This window comes from Puntigrus tetrazona, chromosome 5, assembly GCF_018831695.1.
Source record: "Puntigrus tetrazona isolate hp1 chromosome 5, ASM1883169v1, whole genome shotgun sequence".
NCBI classification, from domain to species: Eukaryota; Metazoa; Chordata; class Actinopteri; order Cypriniformes; family Cyprinidae; genus Puntigrus; species Puntigrus tetrazona.
Window position 1 is genome coordinate 31345012 of NC_056703.1, and position 9487 is coordinate 31354498.

General features: G+C 39.3%; 2 protein-coding genes across 4 annotated transcripts; one reads left to right on the forward strand and one right to left on the reverse strand.

Annotated features, from left to right (window-relative positions):
* Positions 1-1947: 1947 nt before the first annotated feature.
* On the reverse strand, positions 1948-5438 carry LOC122344987. Of its 2 annotated transcripts, none has more exons than XM_043238678.1 (5): positions 4579-5438; positions 4350-4426; positions 3425-3733; positions 3233-3289; positions 1948-2005 (listed from the first exon to the last, which is right to left on the reverse strand). In XM_043238678.1, the coding sequence occupies exons 1-4, from the start codon at positions 4781-4783 to the stop codon at positions 3233-3235; spliced, it is 648 nt and encodes a 215-aa protein (XP_043094613.1). In that variant the 5' UTR covers positions 4784-5438; the 3' UTR covers positions 1948-2005. The 2 variants fall into 2 exon arrangements, with proteins under 2 accessions (XP_043094613.1, XP_043094612.1); XM_043238677.1 differs by having other exon boundaries at positions 4350-4429.
* A 1718-nt stretch (positions 5439-7156) lies between these two features.
* LOC122344844 (transcription elongation factor SPT4) lies at positions 7157-9055 on the forward strand. 2 transcript variants are annotated; one of them, XM_043238428.1, is made up of 5 exons: positions 7162-7362; positions 7718-7824; positions 8094-8149; positions 8666-8719; positions 8789-9055. In XM_043238428.1, exons 1-5 carry the CDS (start codon positions 7294-7296, stop codon positions 8854-8856), a joined length of 354 nt encoding a protein of 117 aa, XP_043094363.1. In that variant the 5' UTR covers positions 7162-7293; the 3' UTR covers positions 8857-9055. The 2 variants fall into 2 exon arrangements, with proteins under 2 accessions (XP_043094364.1, XP_043094363.1); XM_043238429.1 differs by lacking the exon at positions 8666-8719 and having other exon boundaries at positions 7157-7362.
* The last annotated feature ends 432 nt before the right edge of the window (positions 9056-9487 follow it).

Consider the following 9487-nt stretch of genomic DNA (forward strand, 5'->3'; position numbering starts at 1 on the left):
TCAGCTCCAATAAGGCCCGGGCAGCTCTTGGCTCTCTCAGACGCATCTGAAGGCTTCCCAGGTGAGCGGTTCTGCATGAGAGACGACAACAGATCCCGCATGAGCTGCAAACACCGCTACCACGGCACGTGACAAAACATCTATAGATAATGCCACTTGCTTTGAGCCGAGATCTAATGCAAGACATTCAGACGATTTTAAGCGACCGCCTGCCAGTAGAAGCTTCCAAGGCCAAAGATGATCATGCAAAGAACTGTGAACTGTTGTCGTTTCTGGTACTCTGTTTTCAATAAAGACACTTGTATCTAATGCAATGACATTCAGACATTTTCACATTCACCGTCTACAAGTCGAAGCTTCAAATATCTTGCAAAGGCGTTTCCGGCACCAGGACATGTACTGTGGCCCAAAAGACATTAGTGCATTTTTATTTTGCTAAATGGTTTGTTAGAAGAGCATGCACATGCAGTTTCTTTTACAATAAAGAAACATTCAGACGGTTTGAAACGACCAAATACTTTTTAGGAGTAAAAGCTTCATGATGATCATGATTGCTGGTGGCGCCAACATAAAAAAAATATTAGTGCAAAATAAACAAAATCACACGCTTTTGCCGTTTCTTCACAATGAGCATTTGTTTTGATCTAATATATAACCCACTGACATTCAGAAAGTTTTAATTAAGAGTCCAGACACTTTTTGGTGCCAGTTAGAAGACACGTGAGATGCTCTTCAGATCCCACGCAGTTACCTAGACACCTAAAAGAGGTTTTTGCAGCAATGCAATAGAACTTCAGCTTCAAGGATCTCTCAGCGAACGGTTTCCTTTCAATATTTCCCAGCATAAAGAACAAATTAACAACCGATTTTTGCCATCACAAAGAACTGAAAAATTCCACGAAGATGCCAACGAAGAGCATCCGTCCAGTGCAAGACCGAAACACCTTCCAGCTCTTACCTGCATCAGTTTTCCTTCAGCGTAGCCTGTGCTGCCTCCGGCGAACACCCCTTCCAGGGTGATGGGCCTGCTGGTGGGCTCCTGCTTCAGCAGCGACACCTTGATCGCGGCTCTGGGAGAGCGTTCCGACTCCACGGCAGCGGCTAGTTCCAGGCCCGTGTGGCCCAAAGCCACCTGCGAGGCAGCCATGAGCAGCCACGGCCAGAGCCCGGCCAATTGCCGCACAGGAACCCTCATTGTCCTGGCTGCAGCGGCGGGCCCCGGCCATACATTATGCGCTATCCGTCCAATCAGAGCTCAGATAAAAAGACAGGAGAATCCTTCCAAGTCAGCGAAACTGTCTGAAATCCCAGAGGCTTTTGAAGTGGATAGTTTTAAACACTCTGCAGGATGGAGATCGGAAGTAAACGAATATCACGAGCAATTCTGTGGCCCTTCAGCTGGGGACTGGCCCGTATCACTGACAGAACATGACTGACAGAGGGACGGGGTGATTGACAGCGGACAGACCCCTGGCGCGAGCATTGATTTGAACGACAGAAAAAGAGTTTATTATGATCTCCCAAAGGTCAATTCAATAATATCGCAGCTTCCCGCGCGTTGTGATTGATAACGTGACGTCATAATGACTCCACTATTGTGCGGCGCGCCGCGTCCACTTCAAAGGATTCCAAACATTCCAGAATGTAACAGGTTGTAGCAGAATCGCCTTATCCATCAATGCAACAATGTCTCAGTTATTCCACTCGGACCGAGCACGGCATCAAAATCCCACTGTGAACGCCTGGAAACGTTTCCCGTGAGCTCCGACATAAAAACTGCGACAGGGGGGAAAAATATTATCCAGATAAAACGAGAGCTTTGCGGGAGCGATCGAAAACACCGTCTGGAGAGAGCCGTTTCTCAACGCTCCGTGTTCCTAAATGAATTAAAACTTCACAAACCTGCTCGACTCTGATTACATTTCCACAGATCCGTGTTGAAAAGCGCAGAATCCGCACGAGCTGTCCCGAAGACTCAGTGTGGTTGATCCGAACGGCAGGAACGCTAGAAAGTTTCAAGTTGAGAGTGAACGCGAGGGCGAGCTCGAGCGCGCGCGCGTTTGTGTGTGTGTGTGTGTGTGTGTGTACCTGCTGACTGTCAGCGAGGGTGGAGCAGAACTGATCCGACCCATTAAAAGCGTGCTCTCTCACACACACACACACACACACACACTCATTCACTCAGAGACTCACATTGCGCCCTCTAGCTGAGATCACTGCAGAAAAATCTGAATTACGGAACAATCCAAAACTGATTTATGAATATAATCTGAATATAATCATCGATGTAACAACATAAGCTTTATTATAACTGGAGCAGATGTTAATGGCAACAGATGTTCATTTCATTACTTGCTCGCTCTAAAGTGAATGGGTGCCGTCAGAATCAGAGCCCAAAGAGAGAAAAAAACACATTCCACAAGTCCATCACTTAACATCTTGAGAAAGCAAAAGCCAAGTTCTTAAAGATCATTCAGTGAAGGTGAATAATTGTTTTGTGAATGAACAAACTAATTCTTTTAAATCAAAATGAGTATTTGTAGTCAAATTAAGGGACTACAAAAAAAGTCAATGGAACTAAATATCACACTAATACACTTCAACTGCAAAATCTCCTTATTTAATGACGATGTTAACTATAATTCAGATTATAAATGGGTCATTTTAAAATGAGAATATACACAGGACATTTTTTCATGACTTGAGCTGGTTTGTAATATAATAATATAACAAATATAATTATCTGAGAAGTCAAAACAACATAAAAAAAGCACGTTCAGTCTTTATCAGGGATTTCACCTGCTTTGCATTTATTCAAATTCAGAAAAGCTGAAAACAAATCAGTTAATCCAACGCTACTGAAATCTGACTTTCACTCTTGTGCTACATTAAAAAAAAAAAAAGATATGTCGATGCTTGAGAATTGTAAATATAAGATAAATAGTACAATATAGAAGACACACAATATCACAATCACTGATATTTAAAGTGTGTGTATTTAGCATAAATGTCATTAAAATTAAAGGCAGAACCTGTAAGAAAAAATATTAACCTAACACTACTTCAACTTAAGTACCTCATACCATTTTTAAAATACTGTATATATATATTAGTTTTATGATGCTTGTCATTTGCATATGCTGCCTGTCACCTGTGGATCATAACAATCAAAATGTCATAAAATGTTACAATAAAAAAAAGTGAATGATTGAAGCGTGTGATAAAATCTCACCTAGAGTCTGTGCTGTTTGTCTCTGCTGCTTCCCTGAGTCACTTCCTCTGTAGCAGCCTGATTACAGAGCACTGAGGTAAAGTTTTGCGGTTTTCATTGAAATCGTTTTTTATAGTTACGCACTGCATCTTTAGGTGCTGTAAAACAATACACACTTCAAGAGCAACCGAGACAATAGCAGCGTCTTCTGACCTTTACCGAGGCCTCCGGGGATGCCGAATGACCTTCTTGGAGTTGGCAGGCTCCTTGCTTCTCAGACTCTCTGCAGGCCGTGGAGGTGTCTGTCCTGGAGCGCTGAGGAGGGTCGAGGTCAGCTGATGGGCTGGACGAGCGCTGGACGTTCACAGGGGAGCCCACTCGCGCTACATGGATGTTGGGCAGACCCTGGAGCTCATCCACCATCTGAAACACCCTGTCGAGGTTCACGTCGCCCCGCTGAGACTCCGCGGGCCAGGTCGTGCTTTGGATGCTGTTGTGATCGTGGCTTAGTGAATAGTTCTGCTAATCACAATAAATATTTGATATATAATAAAATGTGCTGACATATAATAAAAATAGATCTGGGCAACGATTAGTCATATTCAAAAATAAAATAAATGTGCGTTTATTATAATGCAAGGAAAAAGACAAAAGATTATTCTTTTGAATATATATTAATCACATTCAAAATAAAAGTTTTTGTTTACAGAATATATGTGTACAGTGTATATTTATTATCTGTATATAAATAAATATACATACAGTACTTCTTTATATAATATACTTTATATATTTTTTACAATATATATATATATATATATATATACATATATAATATAATAATATATGTGTTATCTATATATAAATAAATATACATACAGTACTTCACTAATTTATTTTTACTTCAATTATTATTTTATTATTGTATATATTTTTTTTTAATAAATATATATATATATATATATATATATATATATATATATATATATATATATATATTCAGTAGTATTCCAAAACATATTATGCAGTACAATGAGACCTGAACATGTTTACAGGTTTGTGAGATTAATTCACAATTAATTATGATTAGGAAGCATCAGAAATATAAAAATCGTGTGAACCGTGTAATGTTTCTCACCGGGTAATAAGCATAATGTGAATATGGCCGAGCTGCTTCTCCACCTTCAATAAAAGCAGCGGTGCAGCACTGACAAACTACTGAGAGCAAGACGAACAAAAGCGTAAGCAAACAGAAAAGCGTTTGAGAAGAGATCAGATTTGTGTATCAGAGGAGTGAGGTTCCTCTGGAAAACACAGAGATGCACTGTTTGCAAAAGTTTTAATAATAGGATAAAGTAAGTCAGTACCTGGCAGATAAAATCCAGGAGGACAGGTCAGCTGATGAGGTATATATTTGGGCTCGTGTGGAAACAGAGCAACGGGAGCGGGCTGGATCCCGTGAGGAGTGTTGTAGGGATTGAGGCGGATGACTTTGTTAGAGTAGAAGGGAGGCACGTCACTGTGAGGAAAGCTCCAGGAGAGCGGAGGAACCGGGCTTCGCTCGGACCACATCTGAACATGTGGGTCTGCTGAACCTGAGAATCAGTCATCATTTAAAACAGAGCTGCTAAATATTCATAATATATCTGAATAACATTATAATAGCTTAGCTTTACTTTACTATTCAGACATCATTCTTTGGTGGGTTGCATTGCATTATATGTTTGACATATAAGACATATTACTGGAAATATAGAGTGACAGCTGTTATTTATATCATTTTATACACGTATTGTTATAAAAATCTCACTGATTTGCATTTTGAGCATCAGAATTGCATCCTTTTTTTGCCCAAATATTATAAATCAGCAATTAAGGTGCTTATTTTACCCTATTTAAAATGTAAAAAGGAGTTTAACTATTTCAGTTGCTTTCCTAAAGCAGTGTAACTGATTCCTTTTGATAACTTTTCTACACTTCCTGTGTTTTGAACTTAATCGTTTGGAATTATATATAGTACATAATTATGATTAGTCCGACTTAAATCACTTAAATGAAGATAATAATAATTCAACTGAATGCTCACAAATGACTTCAGCACCTTTTTTTACTTTGAGATCATTCTGAGGTTAAATACAGATTTAAAATAAAAACCGAGAAACCGTTTAAAGCCGTGATACTGTTTTTCGTTTGTATGCGTGTGTGTGTGTGTATGTGTGCGTGTGTGTGTGCGTGTGTGTGTGTGTGTGTGTGTGTGTGCGCACGTGTGTGTGTGTATGTGTGTGTATATGTGTGTGTGTGTGTGTGTGTGTGCGTGTGTGTATGTGTGTGTGTGTATGTGTGTGTATGCGTGTGTGTGTGTGTGTGTGTGTGTATGTGTGTGTATATGTGTGTGTGTGTGTATGTGTGTGTACGTGTGTGTGTATGTGCGTGTATGTGTGTGTGTATGTGTGTGTGTGTGTATGTGTGTGTGTGTGTGTGTGTGTGTGTGTGTGTGTGTATGTGTGTGTGTGTATGTGTGTGTGCGTGTGTGTATCTGTGTGTGTATGTGTGTGCGCGTGTGTGTGCGTGTGTGTATGTGTGTGTGTGTGTGTGTAAAAATTCAGACATATCCCCCTTTTGTAACTGTAACTGTAATTTAACTACACTTTTTTTTCTCAGAACTATAATCGATGACAATTACACACCTCCCAACACTGCTCAAATTAGTAATAAAGTAATAAAGAAGGTTTTCTGACTATTTTTCTCATATGTCAGACATGTGTCACGTTCTGAAAGTTAAACTGGCCTCTCTTCTCCTCTGTGGTGTCGTGTTGAGACGGCTGGTGGTTTTTCGGCTCGGGGCGACAGGTCACTTCTCTCCGGACTGCATCTTGGCCTTGTTGCCGATGGTGAGCCTCTTCATGTGGACCAGAAGCTCCGGCCGGCCCCGTTTGAAGAAGGGGTTGTGGAAGCGGTGCAGGTCGCGGCGTCTGTCCTTGAAGGACCTGTCATAAGCCTTCCGGAAGCCGTACAGGTTGAGTTGGCGGATGAAGCTGGTGAAGTTGGTGGTCTTGAACGGCTTGGCATCTTGCTCGACCGGCGACAAAGCTCGTCCTCAAAACGCTGCTGGTCCACAATCACTCTCTCCTTTTGGGCTCCAGAAGACCGAGTCCTTTCGGGGATTGTTTATCAGACGCCACAACTTCGCCGGGAAGTTATTGTAGTTTATGTGGACTCTGAGAAGAGACTCGTCAAACTCCACATCCATCGTGGTCCGATCGAATAATCAACCATTTAATGACCTGCACGTGATGGAAATGACATAAACATCGCTAAAAGTCAATAACGTTACTTTTTTAAGCAAACTGATGCACCTAAGATTGAACAGATCATATAAGATATTCAATATAAAATTTAATACACGAATATCATCAAAATCTATACTCTGTTTGCTAATGAAAATCGATTATTTCATGACTTTACGTGTCTTTTTGTTCATCATCTTCCGTAACAGCCGTTACTGGAACCGTTATGCGCGTTCACATACAGAACACGTTTAAACCGCATCAGAATGAGGCTCACGTGACCTCTCGCCGCGCGCGAGTCGACAGCGACCTCTGGCGGCCGTTGTGATCAGTACACTTCGTTAAAAGTCCCCTTCTAAAAAAGACAGTTTTTTTTTATTAACATTTTTTATGTCTTCTGAAACGTCACAGAATATTACAAAAATCACTGTAGAATGAACAACCTTTGAGTTTTTTTTATTTGGTTATTTTTATGCCATTATGAAACTCTTATTTTGCACAGTTCGTTTACACGCGCCCTCTAAAATGGCTTTAGAATACATTTAGTTTGAAAAAAATCGAACTGTCGAGTATTGAGGAAAAATGTTAGGAATTAACAGGCTTTTGTTTCTATCAATTCGATCAGTGTTTAGTGTAGTTATTATAATGTAGTAGGAGCGGCGCATGTCTGTGACGTCATTAAACGTCGCCGAATGTGCGGTTGTGGCTAGCGAACGCTAACAACTCGTTGTGTCGAGGCGTTTGTAAAGATTACTTTTGATTTATTTTAAGTATTTTTTATTCAAAGCATCAGCAATGTCTCTGGAGACTGTCCCAAAGGATCTGCGTCATTTGAGAGCGTGTCTGCTGTGCTCTCTTGTCAAGGTAAACGAGACATTCATCAAAACAGATGCTTTCATCATTGTTATGTTTACATACTCAGATGCTCCAAGCAGATGAATATAGCTCAGTATTACGATGACACGCAACTCTACAGCTGTTCTTTCTCTGTCTTACCACCATAATGATAATACCATGCTATTAATATAAGATTCAGTGCCATTGTGTGTGTGTGTGTGTAGATCTGCGTACTAAAACATCATTCTACTTCTCATAGATATACAACGTGCATAATATGCACGCGATCTTTAGCATTAGCAGCAAGGACCTTATGAAACATTGTACTTGGGGGTGTATTGGACTGATCTCATATCTCATTTCTCATCTTCTCTGTTTTCAGACAATTGATCAGTTTGAGTACGATGGCTGTGACAACTGTGAATCCTACCTGCAGATGAAGGGCAATCGAGAGATGGTTTACGAATGCACAAGCTCTTCTTTTGATGGGTCTGTAATGATATTTCTGAGAGAATTGACTCCAGATCATAGCGCACTCTCCCTAGAGCTGATCTAAACATGTATGCTTTCTACCAAAGACCAAAAACATAGATACTTGGGTACTTAAAAAGCACCGTTACAGATTAGGAAAGATAATTACACTGGTTGGCAAAGTTATGTGTGTCAAAACCCGTAGAATATCCATTTGGAGTCAACTATTCCTTTAAAAATGTGTTGTTTTTGGTTTGAGCTCTAATGCGTGAATGTCTTTATTATAGAGTTATTGCTATGATGAGCCCAGAGGACAGTTGGGTGGCAAAATGGCAAAGAATCGGTGAGGATTTCTGTCTTTATCTTTATTTAGTTTTGAAAAATCATATTTTATATTTTCTCCACTGTAGAGGACACCAGGACATTTTTATTCCAAAAAATTTAAGTTGTGTGAATAGACATCAAAGGTATTTTTTTTTAAGTCACCAATCGATTTTTAGGTTTCATGATTTTTTTTTTACCCCATATTTTAAGGCTGATTCTCAGCTATATGTTATAAAATATAAAATAAAATTGATATACTGTTTTGTTTTTTCCATTAAACACAATACGCTGTATTTAATTTACATAACAACATACTGTCAGGAAGGCATGTTAAAAAAAAAACAAATTGATTTGAATATTTCCATTAAAAATATTGATATGATTTAATTTCGTATTCAATTACGTCTCCCGAAATGCACAACAGATCGATTCAGAGCCGCTTCGCATTAATAAACTGGAAAATAATAGGCATCGTTTCATATTAATCTAAGAAATGATTTCAAGTTGAGCTGTGTGATGTGGATGTGTTTCTCAGGGAACTTCAAGCCAGGCGTCTACGCCGTAACGGTGACGGGGCGGTTACCTCCAGGTCAGTGTCAGACTCTGGTGTCGCTCAGCAGTGTGTTTTCAGACGTTCATGTAGTGTTTTGTGTCTCAGGTGTGGTGCGAGAGCTGAAGAGCAGAGGGGTCATCTACAGATCCAGAGACACGGCTGTTAAAACATGAAAACTAAAGCTACACACAACACCAGCTGTTTAGCCACCAGCTCCTCTCTTACTGTCTGTTATCTAATGTCTTATTTTCTTTTTTTATTATTCACTTTTTTTGGGTTATTTGGATCGATTGCGATTCGCTCCTGGAGAAATATTTGATTTGATTACTTCATGTAAATGATTTAAACATGAATAAAAATTGTATAAACAAATTGTTGTTTTGTAATATATGGCCAGTAGGGTTTTCCACAGTTTAAAAGATCTTACAAAGCGTTATTTCTTTGTTTCCACAAATTAAGGCCTTTTTCAAAAATACATGAAATCAGAACAGAAAGTCTTGATTTAATTCAATGTTGCCTGCACTGTAAAAATAAATACCTTTCACAGTATTTCAGTTTCTTTTCTTAAAAAACCCTAAATCAACATATAACTTGTGAGAGAAAACACTTGTTTTCTGAGAGTGAGCTTATGCTTAAATAAATAATAATAATAAAAAAAACTACATAGAATAAATCATATATATGTATTTTAAGTTGAACTAAGATTTTTCTGACCCCAAGGGCAGTTTGTGCTCAGTGTAATCTTCCACTTTCTCAGTATTACACACACACACACACACATGTGCATGTATATATGTATACACA

Bases quoted from the DNA above. Each gene is read 5' to 3' on its own strand.
- LOC122344987 (XM_043238677.1), bottom strand. From the start codon at position 4,783: ATGTGGTCCGAGCGAAGCCCGGTTCCTCCGCTCTCCTGGAGCTTTCCT. The intron at 4,430-4,578 runs GTACTGACTTAC...TCTTGCTCTCAG, and splicing joins TCCTGGATTTTATCTGCCAG to TAGTTTGTCAGTGCTGCACC. The intron at 3,290-3,424 runs GTCAGAAGACGC...CTCTGTAATCAG, and splicing joins CCCCGGAGGCCTCGGTAAAG to GCTGCTACAGAGGAAGTGAC.
- LOC122344844 (XM_043238428.1), top strand. From the start codon at position 7,294: ATGTCTCTGGAGACTGTCCCAAAGGATCTGCGTCATTTGAGAGCGTGT. The intron at 7,363-7,717 runs GTAAACGAGACA...CTCTGTTTTCAG, and splicing joins TGCTGTGCTCTCTTGTCAAG to ACAATTGATCAGTTTGAGTA. The intron at 8,720-8,788 runs GTCAGTGTCAGA...TTTGTGTCTCAG, and splicing joins GACGGGGCGGTTACCTCCAG to GTGTGGTGCGAGAGCTGAAG.